The sequence below is a fragment of the Actinia tenebrosa genome, unplaced genomic scaffold, assembly GCF_029948245.1.
Source record: "Actinia tenebrosa isolate PJP-AT-01 unplaced genomic scaffold, QUT_ActTen_1.0 PGA_scaffold13__45_contigs__length_12533684, whole genome shotgun sequence".
NCBI lineage: Eukaryota > Metazoa > Cnidaria > Anthozoa > Actiniaria > Actiniidae > Actinia > Actinia tenebrosa.
Window position 1 is genome coordinate 1,093,039 of NW_028292573.1, and position 21,295 is coordinate 1,114,333.

At 38.7% G+C, this 21,295-nt stretch overlaps 2 protein-coding genes across 4 annotated transcripts; one reads left to right on the forward strand and one right to left on the reverse strand.

Annotated features, from left to right (window-relative positions):
• Nucleotides 1–961: 961 nt before the first annotated feature.
• Nucleotides 962–5,449, forward strand: LOC116307880 (uncharacterized). Its single transcript, XM_031718199.2, has 4 exons — nt 962–1,173; nt 1,645–1,755; nt 2,494–2,586; nt 4,247–5,449. The coding sequence occupies exons 1-4, from the start codon at nt 1,089–1,091 to the stop codon at nt 4,612–4,614; spliced, it is 657 nt and encodes a 218-aa protein (XP_031574059.1). The 5' UTR covers nt 962–1,088; the 3' UTR covers nt 4,615–5,449.
• LOC116307879 (uncharacterized) lies at nt 5,335–21,246 on the reverse strand. Of its 3 annotated transcripts, XM_089028814.1 has the most exons (10): nt 21,181–21,246; nt 20,283–20,548; nt 13,805–19,805; nt 9,100–9,467; nt 8,828–8,937; nt 8,527–8,618; nt 7,764–7,882; nt 7,451–7,546; nt 7,122–7,186; nt 5,335–6,694 (listed from the first exon to the last, which is right to left on the reverse strand). In XM_089028814.1, the coding sequence occupies exons 3-10, from the start codon at nt 19,638–19,640 to the stop codon at nt 6,529–6,531; spliced, it is 6,852 nt and encodes a 2,283-aa protein (XP_088884940.1). In that variant the 5' UTR covers nt 19,641–19,805; nt 20,283–20,548; nt 21,181–21,246; the 3' UTR covers nt 5,335–6,528. The 3 variants fall into 3 exon arrangements, with proteins under 3 accessions (XP_088884940.1, XP_088884941.1, XP_088884942.1); XM_089028815.1 differs by lacking the exon at nt 20,283–20,548; XM_089028816.1 differs by lacking the exons at nt 20,283–20,548; nt 21,181–21,246 and adding an exon at nt 20,597–21,023.
• Nucleotides 21,247–21,295: the final 49 nt, after the last annotated feature.

Genomic DNA, 21,295 nt, shown 5'->3' on the forward strand with positions numbered 1-21,295 from the left:
AGTGTTTATGTAGTAGTATTTTTATTTTACTCTACTCCATGTTGGACTGGTTGATTTACTGTGATGCAAACTCATCAGAGCGTTTGATCCAAAATTACCTTTTATGGTCATCAATTGTCTTCTAACCTAAAGAGAGAACCGCTGAACCAACTAGTTATGAACCAATCAGAGCTTTCGTAATTAATGAGGCGGGAAGGTTACCCTATGTCTAGGCTCGGCAGTGGTTCGTACACTAGCGTTGGTGCTGCATCTGTTATCGCTGTGTAAACACACTGCCACCCCACCTTTCAAAATAATTGGATTAAGCGAACAGACGAGAGAACAATGGCAAGCAGGGTTGTAGCCTACCCCGGGGCTCTATATGGAACTTAAGGTGGATTCGATTAACCATATTAACTCTGGACGGTTGAATATTACTGACGTAAGGAGCATCACGCGGTCGCGTTGTTGTTGGTATAGTACAAACAGAGTCAAGTACGGAACGCTCATCGGCTATTCAAACCGTTTGACCTTTGGAAGAAAACGACTGCATTATAACAGCGAAGGAACACTGACACAAGATAAGTAAACAAGTATAACGTTAATAATTTAATTCAAATAATCGAAAGGAAAAATATATATATAGAAATCCAACCACTGACGCTGTGTGGATGGGAGAGGATTTTTATCAGGCAACTTAAATTACTCGTGGGTGGGAGGGACTTAAACTCATGATTTGAGTTATTCATAGATACAGTAAGAGTAAACTCATACTCGAATACGGCATCTTATAGTTTATTCGTTGCCAAGAAACTATAAACAATGAATCCGAAACTTTTCCGAAAACGGTGGATCAATGAACCATGACTCGACCTATTGTTTTCACAAATGCAACCAGACAATAGGCATGTCACTGATACGTAACCAGCTTTTTTAGTCACAGCCATTTTATCAAATGAGTCACGTGACCGTCACAGCAGGATAGACGCGTACGTCAGCCAATAAAACAACACACTGTGCTCGTATCTCCTCAGTCCGTTACTAGCTATCCCAAGGAAAGCTTTAGACACTTTTCCAATAAGCTGTTTTACCCTTCCCATCACCTCACTATGGATATTCGTGTCTTCTTTTCTCTTTCTGTCTTGGTGTTGGCTGGCTGTGTGTTGATGGCTGAGGCCCGTCCGTCACTACAAAGTAAGTTGTTTAAAATCTATTCCGTATACGTGTGAAAATCAAAACGAATTCTTTTAAAATGTTTTGATTGTACCCATTTATAACATTTCCAACACCCAGGCGGCGGAGTACATTTCGCTTGAAAGAACGTGCAACCTCTTTTAATAATAAGACGACCTGGAACCACGGGTGGCGTAGCAGGGAAAGCGCTCGCCTCTCACCAAGACAAACCGGGTTCCCAACTCCTCAGTGTCCAATATGAGTCACAGTTCCTTGTTAGTTTTCTCCTGTTCTTCGAGTTCTCCCCCCCCCCGAATCATTCAGTTTTTCTCCCTCCGTAAAAATTAACTTCTAAATTCCAAGTACTGTTTAAAATCCAAGTTAAAGTTTATGCAAATGAAGACGAATCTATATCAGATATAAAACCTCCTTCATGGTCATGATTTCTATTGTGTTTCCTTCATGAATTATTAATGAGTTTTTTAAAATAAGGTAGTCTTCCTGGCCAGTCAAACGGCTGCTCTTGTGACGAGAGAACTCTTAACTGTGGGTGCTGTACTTATATCAAGTTAGACGTTCCTCAACTTAAGATCAATGGTACTGGTACGTAAGCATACTAGTGGTATTAGCGATGTCTATCTTATACCTTACTCTTCCAATTCTTCCAACTAATCAAGAGAAATAAAATCTTGTAGCGAATGAGCATTTTGTGATCACTCCATTCACTTCAAACGCAAGATTTATTGCACTGAATACCCAGTTGTCATAACTATGATCATGATGATATCTAACGAATCCCAAATTGCGGAACTTCTGAATATTCATTATGGAACTTTATAAACGATATTTTTTGTGTAAAGCTTCTTATGATATATATTATCGCTTTCTAATTAGTCTTCCAGGTATTATCAATTTTTGATAAAGTTATAGACCGCAATGTTGACTTCAGCTTTTACGAGCTACTTACACGCGACTTCCGGAAAATAATATTTTTGAATATTTAATCACCATTTAAAAAAAACGAACTATTACGTTTGGAAGAGGATAGTCGGTGTAGTGTTAGTTAGTAAGTGAGAAAGTGAAAAAAAATGCATTTATACTAGTTTGAACCGCGAGAAAAATGGCTTACTTCCAAAGAAACACTGAGGTGTGCTGTTTCAATCTTTTATAAGAGCATCACATACTATTCATTTTTGTAGTTGGTTCATTGTTATTTTCTTAGGCCTTGATAGTTTCCACTATTATAGCGAAAATCTCACACAAGAACCATATTTGCTATTTGTTTTGATGACCATAAAAATCTTTGAATGATACTAAACTCATAGTAATTTATGATTTCAGCATGTGCTAACCTCACCTGGCTGTTAACAGACTTCGGTTTGTCCCTGACCTTTGCCTGGGATAACAAAACTATCTTCAATAAAACAATCCCTGGTAAGTATTTCCTACCCTACCCCTCACGGTAGTAAAACACAATGTCACGCCAGAATATATATAACAAGCAAATAAAGGCCGTTAATCATAGGCCATTAGCACCAACCGATCAGGAATGACTCTTATTCAAAAAGCTTCTATGGAGACACTGTAAGGAAAAACACAGGAAACGAGTTCAGAAATTTAATATACTATACAGGTCACGAGAACGTTTAAGAACGATTCTATATCTAGTCAGACTGTAAAGGACATGTGATTGTTTCGTAATTGATTGATTATTTTATTGACTTTAGGATAGTGTTATCTTAAGTAAGTTTGTATACATTGGAATGGGATACTTTAGCGTCCCCACGCGCATATAAAAGCTCGTTTTAGCGTGCTTTTAGCTAGTTGCTTTGCTTGGGACACATTGTAATCGCTTGTTGTAATAGGGGAAATATACCTTGGAAAAGAGGGACATATATGTAAGTACCCTTTTGTCGTTTTTATTTCTAAGTCCCAGAATTAGTGTGGGCATGATAAGTACATTTAAATCATTGACTTGTGATTACTCGAAGATCATAAAAAGACCTGCGAGGTCGTCTTTTGTGTCGTGATCGCCCACTTAGGTTAAAGATCATACGGCGATAATTCTTAATCATTGCATGATTAGAGTTTAGCACTTTATATTACATTACTCGTATTGTAACAATTGAAACAATTTATTGTATTGTTATCCTAGTTTACGTTCGTCTCAACATCGATGTCGTTCAATTTAATAAACCATTTGTTGACACGGCAAGTCAAAATAGCCCCGACTATCGTAACACAGACAAAGAGCGGAAGTTGTGTTCACAGCTTATAGACAACAGGACAGGGGAGAATTTTGTCAAAATCCTTAGAGCCCAAGTAGAAGTCTTTGACTTTTAGCACTGAAGCAGTTCGATAGAGCGAAATCGAAACTTACAACAAATTTGAGTGTCGAAAGAGAAATATAAGTGCTTAAATAGCCTTAGCAATATTAGTCTCCCTCGCATCCGTTTTTAGTGTCGGTCGTCATGCAACGTCACGTGACGACCGACACTAAAAACGGATGCGAGGGAGACTATAGCAATATGGTCTGTATAACACTGTGAGAAGAGTAAGTTACGTGACTTGCTTTTTGATTATACATTTGGGCCATTAAGATACAACACTGATGGTGATAATAATAATAATAATTTATGAAGCGCATATCCAGGACTGCTCTAGGAGCTCTTAGAAATAAACTAAGGAAAGAGAATTTACAAAAATAAAACGATAATAGGAAGTAGAGGCCGAAAGCCATCATAAAAACCTCGTTTTTCAAATTCCGTTTCGGCTTCCGTCATGTACAGATAATTTAGTAACGTGTTAATAAGCCCCTGTTTTAAGCCCCGTTTACAATGGCGATTTTTGCGGCGATTTTCGGAAATATGAAATCTTTTGTCTCATCCTTCAAAAGAGACATTCGTCTAGGAAAATCTTGGTATCCTGAAAAAAACTTTACGAGTAAATTTTCTACCATTATTTATTATGGACAAACTGATCGCAAAAAAATCGCAGCAAAGATGGCCGCAAAAATCGCTAGTGTAAACGGGGCTTTACCAGGAAAAACTGGGCGCGAAATAAAGGCGTTTTTCTTTCATTCTCTTTTTTTCAGTCAATGACCCTCCACCTTTGTGTTTTCCATTTCCACAAATAAAGTCCCTTGAAGTGTGCGTGAGATTAAGGGCAGTGTCATATGGTGTGAAGCAATTCGGTGCATGTCTCGAAATTGCATTCGAAATCGTTCATGTCAAACAAGTCGTTCCTCTCGGATGCATCTACAATGACCAGATTGACACCCTTGTACCACGTGACACCTTCACAACACGTGACATCCTGAAATGGGTGGTTGATAATAACTTGCAAGATGTATTAAGCGGTTTGATCGGAAGTATGGGAGACATCCTAGACGGCTTGCAGACAGAGAAAGTCAAGGCGAATCAGGAAACGAGTTTCTGGAAGCCAGTCAGGTTTGGAAATTAACAGAAAATTAACAATATGGTACTGGGTCAGTTTGGTTAAAAACTTCCTATTTTTTTAAAATATTTACCGCTTGGAATACACACTCTACAATTAATGATACAGATACAGTCAATGTCATTAATGTTGTCCACCAAAAAAAGACATTTAGACATTTAGACATTTAGACATTTAGACATTTAGACATTTTCACATTTAGACATTTAGACATTTAGACATTTAGACATTTAGACATTTAGACATTTAGACATTTAGACATTTAGACATTTAGACATTTAGACTAAAAGAAATATCACGTGTTTCCTCGAAGGGTTTGGCATAAAACAAATGCCGAAATACCATTCTCCATCTTAAGTCCTCACTAAATGGTCAGGGCATTCTGGATTTTCGATTCACGAGTTGAATTTTACATTCAAAGTTCAGGCTGACGCACACAACGCAAAGAATACATAATGAAACACGTGATACATTTTTTAGTCTAAATGTGTAAATGTGTAAATGCCTTTTTTCGGTGGACAACGTTAATAACATTGACTGTATTGTATTCAGTAGATCGTAGAAATCAAAGCATTGTTAAAGCCCATCCAGTAAGTTGTAGTTTTACCAAGGATCGACTTGACTTTTGCCAAGCACGGGCTCTCCTCCAGACTTTTCACTTAGATAATAATCCGAAAGCGAGAAGAATTATTTTCTGAGATGTACATCTATAATACTATTGATTCATAGCTTTATTAGTCTTTATTAGTCTTTATCTGTTTATTAATTAAATACATTATGATACTGTACTCTATTTTTACATTCTATAGAAACAAAAATAAATAAACTCTTTGAATTTAAAGCATTTCATATACCATATATAATCTTTAAATCACTATACTTACTTACAGCACAGCTGTATATTATACTCATATAGATATCCTTGCAGAGATGGACCCAGGCTATCCCATCATGCATTGTGTATTATAAATTTAAACACAGTAAAATAATCTAAACCTTATATGCTGTACATTGAATTTACATACGATTTTAACGTCATCTGTTTGTTGAAGTCGTCGTTAAATATCAAATTACTGCATGAAGCACTTTGTTTGGCACAGCTCCTACACCTGGCTACACTTGGCTACTTGTATTCGCTTATATATGTCAAAATACCATCTATCACCAGCAAATACTTTTTGAAGCATTGCACTAGAAAAAGCGCTTGAAAAAGGAACTAAACACAAAAAACACTTGGGATAGCTTTGGATCTTGTTTCTGCCGTACACATATCGTAAATATATATTCTATTTGTCTTTTTTTATTTATTTATACCCAGCTGTAAATATGTAGCCCTTCTTGCCCACGACCACTTGTTGTGAGAATTTTTCGAGTTTCTCTTCGCTTTTTGTCTATCACGACTTCATAGCCGTTGGTTTTGATTGACGTTAGACGGCACGTTAGACTCGATCTGCGTGTGAGTTGGGAAAGGCTTTAAAACGTCTTTAGGATTCAATAGAATATGTTCACTATCTGTTTGTCGTTACCCTGAGTAAACTTGACATGACAAACGTGTTTTCTGTACTTTTTCCTGCAGATCTATAATATATTTATTATTTCATGTTCACATGCTATCGACAATTCGCTGTATTTTGTCAGCCAATCAAAGGCGTTATTGTAAAATTTGTAATCACATCAAATCACTTTACTTTGATTCACTCTAACCGAGGGGGTCTGGGAATTCGCTTTAAAATTAACTGTGTAACCAAGCCGTCATGATACATGCGGGGTGTTTGCCAAGTCATCTATATCGCTGTATACACATGGGGTGTTACCGCTGAGGGGGTATGGGAGGTCGCTTTAGATTTGACTGTGTAACCAGGCCATTGCAAATGTAAGGTGGTTACCAAGTCATCTATATCGCTGTATACACATGGGGTGTTACCGCTGATGAGGTCTGGAAGGTCGCTTTAGATTTGATTGTGTCTTTGAAGCAACATTAGGTTTGTTGGACTGCCAGTAGACCTTGTTTATGGCCACTCCATCTACAGATATTGACAGTGTTTTGGAGGGAATCTTGATGAATTCTTTGCTTCCACTGTTGTATCTTCAACACAAAACAAAAACATCGTAAATAGGATGTCTATAGTTGTATTCTGGAAAGTCATCATTACAAAGCATCTTATGGGAAGCACGGTTGGCGTAGCGGTGAGAGCGCTCGCTTCTCCGGCCCGGGTTCAAGTCCCACCGAGCTCGATGTTGTATGTTAGCAGAATTTCAAGTTAGTTCTCGGTTCCTGTGATTCGAGGGGTTTCCTCCCTACAAAAAAATCAACTCCTAAATTCCAATTCGATCGTTGAACGAGGGCCAGCTGTACAGGTTTTTTAGCCACTGGCTATTAAGTGCTACCCTCGTAAAAACAAGGACGGCTTGTTGCAACGTCTTTCGATGAAGATTCTTTGCCTATCGATATTACCTAACTTGCTTCTTCATAAGAGTTTTTTCAAATAAAATACGAACAGTAGATGACTCACTTATAAACACAGTCGACCATATTGGGTGAAATGATCTTTGGCCCAGTACCGTATATCCTATATGCCTGCAAATAGAAATGGCACGGGTAACTTTCAATTGAAAACAATACAGATAAAATGAAAAGCCCCGGGATGTGGCATGAGAGGGGAGGGGTGATTCAAGGCTTTTAGGTCAGGGAAAGCTGGGACGGAAAAAAAAAAGGGAAAATGAAAAATGGATGGAAGAATAAAATACACGAATAAAAGTGAATCTAAATTACGAGGTCTAACGTGGGAAAAGATTACGCATAAACGGGTCTGAATATTGTGGCTATCTAAAAAAGACAAACCTGATCATTTTCTGGGCTGTACACGAACAGACCACGAAATCGTAAACCATCTTTTAACAGTATAATGAAATGGGATCCCTGTGAGTCAGACATCGCCTGTCAATCAAGAGGGAGAGAGAGAGTAAAGACTGAGAGTAAGTTAAGTCAAGGCCGAAGGATATTTAACGTCATGTGCTCCATCAAGGGAAGCCAACCTTACTCCCTTTCTCTATCAGTGAAGTGCTCTGTTTAAGGGCATTCAAAGTTTGATTACTGGGTCCTTCAATTGTTAGACGTAAAATATTTATTCACTTTTGGGTAACTTGCAGATTACCTGTAAACATCGTTCTCTGTTTTCGTTGTTTACTGCTCCAGACAAACAAGCATGTGACAAGGCATTACTGATCATTTTACGATTTGATTTTCCACTAGATTTGATGATTCTTGGAGGACCTGTCAATCAATGTTTGCATCATCAGTGTCGAAAACGCACACATCTGACCAAGAGAATATGAACTAAGAGAAGGAATCCCCGTGCCCCATCATGTGCACACTTTGATGCTATTTTTAGAATCTATTCTAAAAATATCATCCAATGATATCATTTATTTGATCGTTTGATTTTCTGCACGCGCATAGTACTCGCGCGCTCTACGCTGTTTGCTAACGTTTTCTTGTGCTTTTCTTATGTCGAAATGTTCAAATCTGTCCTAAGATGACGATGTAGGTCGAAAGCTTTGGAAAATAAATGTAACAATACTCCAGAAAGTTGAACAAATTACTTCTTCAATTTCCTGTCGTATTTGCTAAGCTTTCAACGTGCACATTCACATTCAGGGCAGAGTCGAAATAACGGAAAAATCCCAAAAACGTAAGCAAACAGTGTATAGAGCGCAGTAAATGCGCGTGCAGAAAATGATTAGGTTTAAAAATAGAATCAAACTGTGCACATGATGGCTACAAGGCTATATAGGGGGGATTTCTTCTCTCATTTCGTTTTCACGCTCTTGATCTGACCCCATACACAACCCCAACAGAACTCAGTAAATTGGGTTTTTCCCTCAGAAGAAACCAACTCTAACAATGTGGTAACGTACTTGTGTAATCAGCAAAGGGCGGATGTTCCTCAGGTTGGTGGAAATGTCTCACTCGCTTCTGCGCTTCCATCTCTTGTTGTCTTACATCACGTCTATTTGGAATAACGAGAAACACTTGTTAGATTTTCCATATAAATTTTCATTTGGGTGACGTTTCCAATCTCAGAACCCCTTAACATTCCCTTGTGTGTTATTTCTTTATCTTAACATTTTGGAAACTGAAACGATTGAGCGTTCTTCGTCTGAAACACTGCTCTCGAGAACAGGTTCATTTGGATGAAAATAAGAAAATGTTACTTACTGTCTTTTCTTCTCGTTTTCCAATTCCCTTTTAGCTTTTTCTTCCTCCATTTTCTTTTGTCGATTTCTTAAGAACCTGTCTCTCTTCTTCTTCTGCTCTGGAGTCAGTCCCTGTGGAAACACGAAAAAAACTATTCAGCTCTCGATTTCCTTGCAATACAGCATAAATACCCCGCAAAACAGGAGAGAATTAACCGACAAGCAACTCTATTCACACTTGGTGGCGGGTACAATAGCGAGCTAAATAAGTCTTTAAGGTGGTGTACTATGTACCTCATTGGTCTGGACAGGCTCATCAGCTATGAACAAAGAGAACACTTTCTTGGAAGGATCTTCATCTTCATTGATCGTGACGTCAGCCTGTGGCACGTGACACTCATATGGAGCAGTATTAACGACAGACAGGGGTGCTGTCGGCTTTTCAACTCCCCAGCAGTGTCTTGGTCCATTAACCGTAAGGCCCCGTTGTAGAGGGACATTATCTTGGTGGGCCGTAGTTAGTTGATAACTTGATTCAGCTTGGTAACCAAGCACCTGGTTTCCTTGGTAACCGTAGTCAGTTGCCAGTGTCTTTTGCTCAGTCTTGCTTCTGTACGCGTCATCATCTTTAGTATCGATGATTTTATCATCATCCACCCCACCTACAAAATGGTAAGATAATTTAATATGAACCAGGGGGTGTGCGGGGGAATCGGCAATTGAGTGGGGCATCCAGAATAAACAAGTAACAATTAAGTGACAATTAATTACCAAGGGGGAGGGGGGTACATATTGTTGCCTGGCAACTCCCTATGCCAGTGTCATGGACTTGATTTATTTGGTTGTAATGTTATTCTATAGGCCACATGTATTTCTTTGATTCCCATGCCTCTGGTTAACAAACATGAATAATACTCAAGGGAATGACACGTGGTCTGAAATGGGAAAGCTACAAATTGGGTCTATTAAACGTTTAACGAGTACATGAAGCAGTTGTATCTTGTGTGATTGCTTAGTTCTCATCGAAGCCTATTACAAGATGTTAAATATTTTCTGTTGCCGATTGTTTTATGCTCAGGCTTAGTTGGGATGCCAAGCAGCAGTTCAGTATTTTCTTCGCTTGCAACCATTGCAGTTGTGCAAGCAATTGCCTTCAATCAAAACTTGAGCGCATATTACAAAAATAAATTGCCAAAAGCCTAAAGCATAATTAGCATTTGTAACATCAAATAGAGGCTTTGCACCATCACGTGATGGCAACCATGGCAAGAGGCAGGAACAAGGGAATCTGGTCTTATCTGATTTACATGAGAAGGAAAATATTCAGATTCCTATGGGAAAAAGATTGTATTGTTGTGCCTCTTGTCATGGCTGCCATCACGTAATGTGGCAAAGCCTCTATAATCCAGTCAACATTAATTTTTTTTACAGCCCGTACAATACCGTTGTGTTTCTTGATTACAGACACATTTACACAGGGTTAGCCTCGTTTCAGTGTCACAATGTTCACAAATACCAACGGTAAAGTAAAGAGTTCACAACTTCAACAATACAAACACTTTGAAATCCCATGGAACTTCACTGGAACACAATATTCTGAGCAACAGAGAATTCGGAACAGGAGTATTCTCTCTTGCTAAGGGTCAGCCTCAAGGGTCAGCCTCAAGGGTCAGCCTCAAGGGTCAGCCTCAAATTTTTGTAGAATATTAATAAGAGGTCGATGTATTTTCAAAGTTACTTTTGTATTATTCTTTACTTTACTGCTGTTATGGGTCAACTGCAAATATCCATTAATGAGCCTGTAATCAAGTAATGCAGCGGTATTTACGAGCTCGAAAAGGGTATAATGAACAATAGATATAGGCATTAGAGAGACAGTACGAAAGAATTTATCTTAAATTACAAGAACTGATTTAGTTTTGCAAAGTTCATTTGCCAGGCAAGGTTGAAAGTAAAATTTGCACACAGTTCGAAGAAGTTTTGGCTAATTTGCATACAAACTACGAGTAAGTGTATGCGCACTCCAGGTTCTGTAGGAGTACGGGGTCGGGAATCAATACAAAAAAAGCAGGGGGGAGGGGAATGGAGTTGCAGGCGTTATATTGAAAGTACAGACGAAGTAAATTAAATGTACAATTGCTCAACATAAAGTAAATGTACGAGTTAGAGGATGAATCAAGAATTACAAAAAAAAAAAAAAAAAAAAAAAAAAACACGACATCCACACAACGACAGGAACAGCAACACAACACAACAACATCCACACAACAACAGCAACATTCACACAACAATAGCAACATCCACACAACAATAGCAACATCCACACAACAATAGCAACCTTAACACAACGACAACAACATCCACACAACACAACACAACACAACAACAGCAACATGTCCACACAACGAAGACGACGCAACGACAACATCCACATGAAAAATACTACACAACAACAAACATAAAATATCAGCACAACAACAAACAACATAACAACTGCTTTTCCTATTGTGTTGGTTGAGCAGAGGTTTACATGTTCAAATGCTTATATACTGTCATGCTTACTATTGGTTTTAATGCATTCATCTCTGATTTACATCAAACGACTCGCTCGTTAGTATTTAACTTTCAAGTTTATTTATTTATTTATTTACCCATTAATTCATTTTGCATCTTAGTTTACAACATCATTTATCTTTAACGATTATTTTAACCATTTAGTTTTCTCGTTAAAGCTCGTCATTTATTACCTCAAACAACTTTTATACAGTAGCACCTTTATAGCACGATTACCTCCTCAAAGATCCTTTCTCCGTCTTGAAATAGGTCTTTGATAGGAAAACAAGAGACTTTCCCGCAGGAACGCTCAAACTACCCTTATTTAAGTTACAATCATTAATAACAAATAAAACAAAACTTCGTCCCCCACATCCCCTACACCCTAAAGCAATGTTGCTCTAAAAATGATAGAGAGAAATACTACACACGACTAACATTGATTTTTTGGGAGGAAGGGGAAGAGGGGGGAATTTTCTTTACCTTTTGACCAAGATTATAACTATGGTCTTCATGTACGATCGGCCCAGAGGTTGTTTTGGGGTATCGATATCATATAAAAGGTGGTGGTAGTTAGTAAACATTGTTCGCAACGCAACATAGATCCGGATCCAATGCACCTCTTTAGCATAAAAGTTTCCCATTTAAGACGTGTCATTCCCTAGAGTATCATTTCTTTGCTTAACGGTGGCGCATGACACATAAATATGGATATAAGTCAAACCAGTCAATCAATCAATCAATCGATCAATCAATCGATCAATCAACTATAACTTGGAAATTTGTCGTGAGCTGATTGGCTTAGAACCATTGTCGATTAGAGGCTAGACCTGCTTGTGCTTACGACATCCGTCACTGAGCGAGCGCAAAAAATCAAAGTCAGTTTTCTATGGTTCTGTACTGTAATCGCTGCGCCCATGGTTCCACTTGAGTTTAGACCCATGTAAAAAACTGATGTCGATTTGTTAGATAAACTTTATTTAAAGTGGGTGACGTATTAGCCCAGTGAGTTATCTAACTTACGGCCCTCAAACAAAGAATCTTATTACAAAGAGAATGACATGTTGTCTGAAATGGGAAAACATTAGACCTAATCTAATGAGGTAATTACCAGAGTCCACTTACTGCAAGTTGGTAGCGTAACTTAGCTTGAAACTCTTACGATTGTTTTTAAACATTAGTAAAGACCAAGAGCGTTAAAAGGATTAATTATTAGTCAGTTTTGAAGACAAAATTAGCAGAAAACTCGATAAAACAGTACGTCAGAGAAGGATATCCTACAGACCTCTTGCCAGGATATTCCCAATACAGCTCAATTCAGAGGATAATAACATAAAACTATATATATATATATTTGCACTCTTATGAGAACAGACCCTTTTCGAGTTCCAAATTACCGCTGTGTTTCTTGATTACAGACTCATTTACTCAGGCTTAGCCTCGCGCGATTTTGTGAAGAATATTCACGTGTTCCAGTCAAGGTCCGTCAAGTTTCAAAGTGTTCGTATTGTTGAAGTTGTGCATTCTTTACTTTACCGTTGGTATTTGTGAATATTTAGACACTGATTCGAGGCTAAGCCTGACTAAATGAGTCTGTAATCAAGAAAGACAGCGGTAATTTGGAACTCAAAAAGGGTCTATTGAGAATTCATTGTTTTGTCCTCCGAATTGAGCGGCTCTGGTAATTGCTGCACGTGTTCTACAGTCTTAACCACATCTTACTACAGTACGATTAGGTTGTACCAGTACACAGTACGAAACAATAAGGAAAAGCTAAGAATGATCCTTTTATATAGGTCAGTATTGCGACAAGAAATATTACTTCCGGCTTTGCTTTGATTTAAATTCCGAGAATATCAGATACATTAGTGTGACCTCGAAGAACAGTGATTACTGGGGAAACATAATCACCTGCTTCCGGCAATCGCTGAAGGATAACTAGCCATGTGATAAAAGAACAACTAGAAATTCAAACGAGAAACACACTAACTGTTCACATTTTGGTGTTTTTGGCTTTAAATGATGTATTTAAAAAATCTAAAAATTATAATTTAAACAATCTTTTTAACTATTAAAAAAAATGAAATAAAATAAATAGAACTATCTTTGAAAAACCTCGTTTTTGATTGGCTGATACGCAAGTAACATTCCCAAATATTCCCACGTGATAACGGTTCTTCGTCCATATATTCATATCTCCAGAAGATAGGTAAGGGACTGGTACTGATAAAAATGATATCCTATCCTTTTAAAAGTTCATTCCACTGTGATCTGTAGTGACCATATTTTTAAAATAACATCAAAAAGACACAACATTAACTGGCCATTCATTTTCATCTCTCTTTCATTACACTGTTTAACAACTGGCCTCATTTATCATGCTTATCATTACCAGTCTCCCACGCGGTCTTTTAGGGATAATTACTATTTATTTATAGAAACAAACCTTGCTGTTCAGAAAATTCAGCTGCCTTTTCAAGCGCATCAGCGATAGATAACCCCTGTTCTTCATGTTCATCCATGAGATTTAGGATCTCGTCCAAGACAGTACCACTTGGTCTCCAGGTGGAACGTCCTTTAGGAGAGGTGGTGGACGTCTCACTACTCGCCTTCTCTGGATACATCGTGTCATAATTACCGTTAAGATAGTCGGATTCTTTAACTGGAATGCTGTCAAGGGCTTCTGATGACGATAAATCCTGGTCTGAAGCGAGCAATTCCTCGAAAGATTCCAAAGCTTCTACGTAGCTGCCACTTCGCTGCCATCTTGGACGCGTTCGTGAACTACCTGCAACTAGGACCTCATCTTTATTTGGCTTTTGTTCTGGAAACATCTGTGTTGGACTTGCAGAGTCTTCTCGTATACTTTCTATTTCCAATGGTGTTTGTTCAGCAACAAGTGAATGGCCCAAAATTTGTGAAGCACAATCTGAGGATGTTAGTCCGGACTTGTGAATTTCGAACACATCACTATTGGTGGTTATCGGAGTTGAAATCAATTTGGTCCGTTCTTTCAACCGTGTCTTGTCAGTTCTTGCACCTCTTATAGTGTTACACTCAGGAGAGACAGTCTTATCACTCTTCTGTTTTGCACTGCCATCCCTAGTTGGATAGTTATCTAAGTCCCGATGTTCCCATATCTGCCCGTCTCGTACTTGAACAGGCGCTATAGATTTTGGCGTTTCTTCTTCTGTTTTCGTAGGAGCGTACTCAATAAAAAAACTATTTTCACCTGATTTAGCCAAGGGTTTATGGTTTGGTTTAATTGTTTCTGTCTTTTCACGTTCCTTGTGGGAGAGCTTGTCGAGTGCTTCAACAACTGGAACACCACGTTCTGCTGCATCAGCGATAGAAACATCGACACGGTCAAGGGTGAAAGTATTACGGTTTTTGTTTTCAGATGCACTTGCTTGAGAATCTCTTTGAATTTCTGTAGAGTTGCTCGAAAGCTTATCTAGGGCATGTAAAACCGAATCTCCCTTACCCTTTTCGCTGTCCAATTGCTGGCTAACATCATCCAGACTATACGTACCACGTTTCGGAGTGACCTGAATGTTTTTTGACTCTTCATTCTTAGTTTTATCAACAGTGCTTACAACATCTGTGACCAGTTTGTCAAGACCTTGGACAACTGGAATTCCTTCGACCGTGAACCTGTCCAGTTCTTCGCCTATTTTCTTCAGATCGTAAGTTCCGCGCTTCGTCTGAGATGAGTCAGAGTTTCCAGAGTCACAACTTGCTAAAGATTCTTCAGAATCTCCCTGAAGTGATGGAGTGGAGGTGTTTGTTTGTCTTAAATTTGCAGGGGAATTTCTGCGACTTCCCTTCTTTAACTGGAAAGGTCCGTTCGATCGTTTCCTTTGCTTTCGAACAGAACTCACTTTAGATACATGTGTTAACTCTTCAGTAGGAGAGGAATCCCTGTTCACGGAAACATCAGACCCGTAGCTGGAGGAGCATGTGAGACTTCCTTCTGAAGACGTTGAACTCTTTCTTGGTGGATCAGAAGTTTTTCCGTCTAATGAAGAATCACTCTTTGAAGGAATAGAATACTCATTTCCTTTTGTCAAGGATGAGGCAGACTGAGTCTTCCTAGGGTAGTCTTCAGAAACTGCCGCTGATCGATGATAATCTTTTCCCATCTTTAATGATCCGGTACTCCTGGTCATGGATGCATCTTCACCTGTTTGGGAAACACCGCTAGTTCCCGAATGCATATGTTCTAGAACATCCTGGAAAGGAATTCCAGTTTGGTACGCCTTGTCGAAAGCAGACGCAACATCATCCAGAGAATAAGAGTTTCTCATGGCTGGAGGGTAGGAAATAGGAAAGGACGAACCTGTTGAATTTTGTGCCTCTCTACCGAGCTCTGAACTCACACTGGCACGTTGAGCTTCTTTCTTGCGAGCTATGGAAGGTCTGTCTGGTTTTCTAAGAGGTTTTCCAGGTGTTGGTCGAGTAGCCGAGAATTTCGCAAGTGAAATGGTCAGTTCATCTAAAGCGGCAATCACCGGGATTCCTTTAGCTTTTGCATCTTCGACCGAGTTCGACACATTATCCAGCGAATATGTTTGCCTTGAGCTCTCTTGCTTTGATGTTATGTTTCTATTTAGGCTTGATTCGGACTTTGATCCCGCTTTTCTCAACGCTCTGGGAATTCTGCATTTTGTCACTGGTTCCTTGGCGGTGAGAGATCCAAGGGCGTCGATGACTGGAATTCCTTTCTTCGTAGCCCCTTCTAGAGTCTCAGACACCTCATCCAAGGAATAAGTACCACGTTCGGACGTACCACCTGGGAAACTTATACCAGAATCTCTAGATTCTGCTTTGAACTGCTGTCTTAATCCTTGGGGTTCTCCAGAGGGAACCTGTATTTTACTGATCTGTTCCTCTTCTATTTCATCTGATTCTTTTTTCTTCCCTGTTGTCTTCAGCAAAGCCTCACAGGCAGACGTCAAAAGGTCTAAAGTTTGAACAACTTTCTGTCCTGAAGGCTGCGTATTCTCAGGATCATCATACAATTGAGGTTGTAGACCTTTTACATAATCTTTGGCTAGTGGTAGCAGCTTCCTCGATGTACCGTCAAACAATCTAAGTTGCTTTTCTTCTCCAATGGTCTCCAGTGGACTAGCTAGTGCATATGTTTTTCTGTTGGTCAATTTACCTTGTCTTCTGTGAACAGCAACTTCAGCGGGTCCTCTTAGACTTCCACCACCATTAAGGACCAAATTCTCCAATGCCATGACAATCGGCAAACCTTTCTCTCTTGCCGTCTCGAGGGACTGAGCTACTTTATCCAAAGTGTAGGTCTCTCTACTTCCAGGCTTGGCGGGATTTTTGGCGCCGGCAACCCTTTCTGTAGATATGTTGCTTAAAGCTTCGACTACAGGGATGCCTTTACTCTTAGCAAGCTCTAAAGATTGGGCAACTTCGTCTAAAGTATATGTATTCCTTGTCGGAGTTTCTTCTATTTTAGCAGATTCTATCTCATTTACTTTCGGTGAAATACTAGTCTCTCGAAGTTTTGCAATAGAAGTATCACTCAAAGTATCCACAATAGTACTTCCCTTATCAGCAGCTTGTTCTAACTGTTTTTCTACGTCATCTAAAGTGTAAGTTCCTCGCTTTCCAACAATAATTTCTGTGTGACTATTCAGTTGGCTACTTTCATTATTGGGGCTTTTATCTTTGGAAACTGTTTTTGTTTCATTTACAGTGGCTTTTAACTGAGCTCTGTCGGTTGTTTTTGTGTTATCATCAGTTGCAGCTATTTTCTCTAGAGTTTTTTCTACAGGTATACCAAGGTCACTTGCCTGTTCTACAACTATAGAAACGTCTTTCAAATCATAAGTCCCTCTACTTTCTGTTTTCTGCGTTACCTTGACAACAGTCTCCACCTCATCTAGCAACTGAATGAGAGCTTCTTCAATGGAGTTTCCCTTATCTTTCTCATCATCAATCTTTTTTGAAACATCGTTTAAGTCGTACGTACCTCGTTTCGGACTCGTATCTGTAGTGTTTGTTATGGTGGTTTGATCCAGTTCGTCTTGCTGGTAGCTTTGTGTGAGTATTTGCTTTCCCTTTTCCTCTGATTTTGCCAAGTTATCAAGAGCTTCACCTACAGTAAGGCCTTTGTCGGCAGCCGAAACCAAGCACGTTGCAACCTCATCTAGAGAATAAGTCCCTCGTTTTGTTGAGGTCACTTCATCGGATTCCAAGATCATGTCAGTACTTCCAGGTTGCTCATTTGTTTCTTGTTGTTTGGCTAAATCATCCAATGCATCTTCTAGAGTCAGTCCTCTCTCACAAGCCGATTGTAAACTGTTTGAAACTTCATCTAGTGTGTAAGTATTTCTTTCATTGGCTTCCTTTAGGCTCGTTCTACTTGATTTTGGCAAAACGTTTGGCAAAACACTTGGTGAAACACTCAATGTTTGGTTATCAATTTCATCAGTTTCGATCTTGTGGTTGGTGTTTTGCTGTTGCTGTTGCTGCTGTTGTTGTTGTTGCTGTTGTTGTTGTTGTTGTTGCTGTTGTTGTTGTTGTTGCTGTTGTTGTTGTTGTTGCTGTTGTTGTTGTTGTTGTTGTTGTTGCTGCTGTTGTTGTTGCTGTTGCTGTTGTTGTTGTTGTTGTTGCTGTTGTTGTTGTTGTTGCTGTTGTTGTTTCTCTTGTTGTTGTTGTTGTTGTTGCTGTTGTTCTTTTGTCTTTTTCAAGCGGATATGTTTAAGTGTTAATTTTGGTTTTCGGTTCAGTTTAGGTCTTTCAACTGAATCTTCATCGAAACAAATATCAAATGAAATCCCTTGAGCTGTCATTTTCATCTCATCCTTTTCATTCGTTTCAGCATTCCCGTTAGACAAAACATCTTCTCTAGTGGTTTTAGGAGTATTATCGTGAAATACAACTTCAAAAGCTCTCTCTGAATCTGTCGATGATTGTTCTTTTGGTGCCAAAACCTGTAGTTCATTATCAATGCTGTTTGTTTTAGCTGTTACAAGTCCATTCTGCTCATTTTCACACGTCGCAAAGCTACACTTACTACTAGGTACGACTATCTTTTCTTGTCGAGCAGCCGTTTTACAAGGTTTTTTGACAAGTAGTTTATTTAGTCTATCACAAGGTTTCGTTTTCTTTGGCGAGTCGTCCTCAAAACTCACTTCAAACGAATAACTTTTGTTGGTAATATTATTTCCATTTGTCGAGTGATCTTTTCTGTCTCCTTGGGACTCTAACGCTTGTTTCTGTGCATCAACAATGTTGATAGTTTCACTCTCACTGCAAATTACTTCAGCCGTTTTGCTATCGTTTAGTTTTCCTTTAGACGGTTTAGGCTTCGTTTTAGGCGAGACACGTTTAGATGGTTTATCCTCGAAAGTTATGTCAAAGGAAATACACTTAGGGCTGTCCGACGGGATTCCTGTGTCAGTTAAAATTTCCTTCTTTTTCATTCGTTCATTGCATTGTTCTAAATTCTCAACACACGGGGAAGAAACTATAGAGGTACTAGACGATTCAATTCTGATTACATTTTCACTAAATGTACTTTCCACTCCTTTCTTAATTTGTTGCAGAGCCTGTGAAGGTTCAAGGGAAATATTAACAGAACTGGAGTCGCTCGTGACGTAATCACTATTTAGATTGACCTCAAAGGAAACAGGTTGCTTATGAATTCGTTGACTCTTTTTGATACTTGTGTCGATGGAACTAGTTTCAAAGTTTCTTTTCATCCGTGCCACTACAGAATCCCCTTCAGTTTGTATTTCATTGTTTTCATCACTCGTACCTAGTCTTTCATATTGTATACAACCTGAATCTAATGGTCGTTTTTTAGATGGGTCAAAATCACGCAATTTACCTTGTCTTGGCGAAAACATGTTCTGACTAGCGCCTGTTTGGGAGAACATTGCTCTCAGTGTACTAAAATCGCGCGGTTTTGTCGTGTCTTCTTCTTCTTGCTGTGGAGCAGAAACAGTCCCTCTTTGAGGTGATGTATCTTGTTCAACAGCCAAACATTCTACTTCTCGTTCAGAGGACAAACATGTTGTTATATTATCTAATGTCACTGAATGTTCTAGAAGATTGCTGCTACTCGCTTCTAATGCTGCCACAGCTCGATCCAGATCAGACGTAACCCCAGAATTCCTCGCGTCACTTGTAGATGACAAACATTTTGAATCGACGTCTGCAGAAACATGATACGACACTCCTTCACTTTCGTCGATTATCGGTGTAAATACACCATTGTTTAACTCTGTACATGATTCCTCAGTCATTCTTGACATTATTATTAAAAATAACGCACTTCGTAATATAGATTATTGAGCCGGATTAGGTTTCGAGGTTTTGTCTGGGAAAACTTGCATTCTAAGCTGAGCCCCCGTCGGCATTGATCAGCGGGCTTCCTTGAAAGACATCAAGCTGAGTTAATTTTGTCGTGTATAAAAACACTGCAAAAAAAGAATAAAACGTTGAGAAATATTTATACGTAACACGCTGTTGCGAGCATAGAAATCGCTGAACCTGAAAAAATACTTACACATGGCCTTGAGTGAAAAGTCAAGAAGCAGAATATAAAACTAGAAGATTATCACACAAAACTATGAGGATTTATAGAGATTATTTCACACACACACAAAAAAATCGTTTTCATACACCCATCTACGACAGATGATGAATAATCGAATATCCTACTGTATTTCGGTAGAAATGCGAATTATTTTGCTCCAGATAAAGCATCGTAAAGAAAAGCAGATTTCTAGACCACTGATTTAAATCATTCAATAAATGGTAGATGAAATGGTAGACGAAAAACATTCACCGGAAGTCACGATCGACTCACGTTAAAAGCTTAGAAAATTCTAATTAGGGCAGTGTGTTTGATAATATTATAGTTATTCTAGTAAAAATTATATTGATGTTCGTACCTTTTCTTTTGAAGAAAATGTAGCGATTCTTTCAAACATCGAAGTAAAAATTCCAAATAATAGACACTGTTCGTTCGTGGTAGGCACGTAGAAACCAAAATATCCTAATCTTCGATGTAAATTTAATAGGTTTTTGATGCTCTTTGCTTGTCGTGTTATTACAGCATACAGTACTTCTATTCTCCAAGCCTCGAATGTTGAACACACGACCAGATATCTTATGTTATTGTCCTCATCTAATTCCTTCTAGTATGTCGTCTTCGTTTCTGTTAATACAGTATTTTATATATTTTATATAACGGTGTATAATTTACCTTTTCATCATTACTATTTTATATGATAGGGTTTTTCACAACGACGCCCGATACACATATGTTCCAGAGTGGTTTGGCTTCGCTAAGTGCTGCAAAAACCACACGAGTTTACACGTCGACTGATCGTACTTCTGTGTCCAAATACTGACACGCTTCAAACAAATCGTACGATAGATACTGAGCACATGACATCATCAACAAGGCAGCTCACCCTTGCTTACTAGTTACAAATTTATGCAAGCGAATGTTGGTGTATACTCCCAGTACAAAACAACATTAAATCAACGTTATCTTGCATCGCGAGGCTTGAACTCTCGGCTTTAAATAAATCACTGAACTGAACCATACATTGAAAATCAGGCCGAATTGAGAATTGAAGTAATGACTAGTCGAAGGAGAGTGATTTAAGCGAGTAAACAAAGCTTCAAATCGTCTACTATGTCTATGGTTTGTAATTATTCTACCAAGATGCAAATTTGCTGAGTATTTGTATGAATATTAAATATCAACAATACCAACCCTGCTAAGATATGAATAATTTAAATAAAATCCATACGGGTACGGCTCTTTATCGAATGGTTTACCTGTACATCGCAGAACAAAACACAGATATTCCCCTCTTTAAATTCATCGCTGTTCTTGGTCCAAATATATTTTCACGCGGGATTATTATTGCGAGGCGCGGGTCAAAGGCTTGTC

Coding starts and splice junctions, on each gene's coding strand:
- LOC116307879 (XM_089028815.1), bottom strand. CDS start 19,640: ATGTCAAGAATGACTGAGGAATCATGTACAGAGTTAAACAATGGTGTA. Junction 9,468..13,804: donor TGAATTTTCTGAACAGCAAG/GTTTGTTTCTAT, acceptor ACCATTTTGTAG/GTGGGGTGGATGATGATAAA. Junction 7,187..7,450: donor ACAGCCCAGAAAATGATCAG/GTTTGTCTTTTT, acceptor TTCTATTTGCAG/GCATATAGGATATACGGTAC.
- LOC116307880 (XM_031718199.2), top strand. CDS start 1,089: ATGGATATTCGTGTCTTCTTTTCTCTTTCTGTCTTGGTGTTGGCTGGC. Junction 1,756..2,493: donor ACTTAAGATCAATGGTACTG/GTACGTAAGCAT, acceptor TTATGATTTCAG/CATGTGCTAACCTCACCTGG. Junction 2,587..4,246: donor CTTCAATAAAACAATCCCTG/GTAAGTATTTCC, acceptor TCTTTTTTTCAG/TCAATGACCCTCCACCTTTG.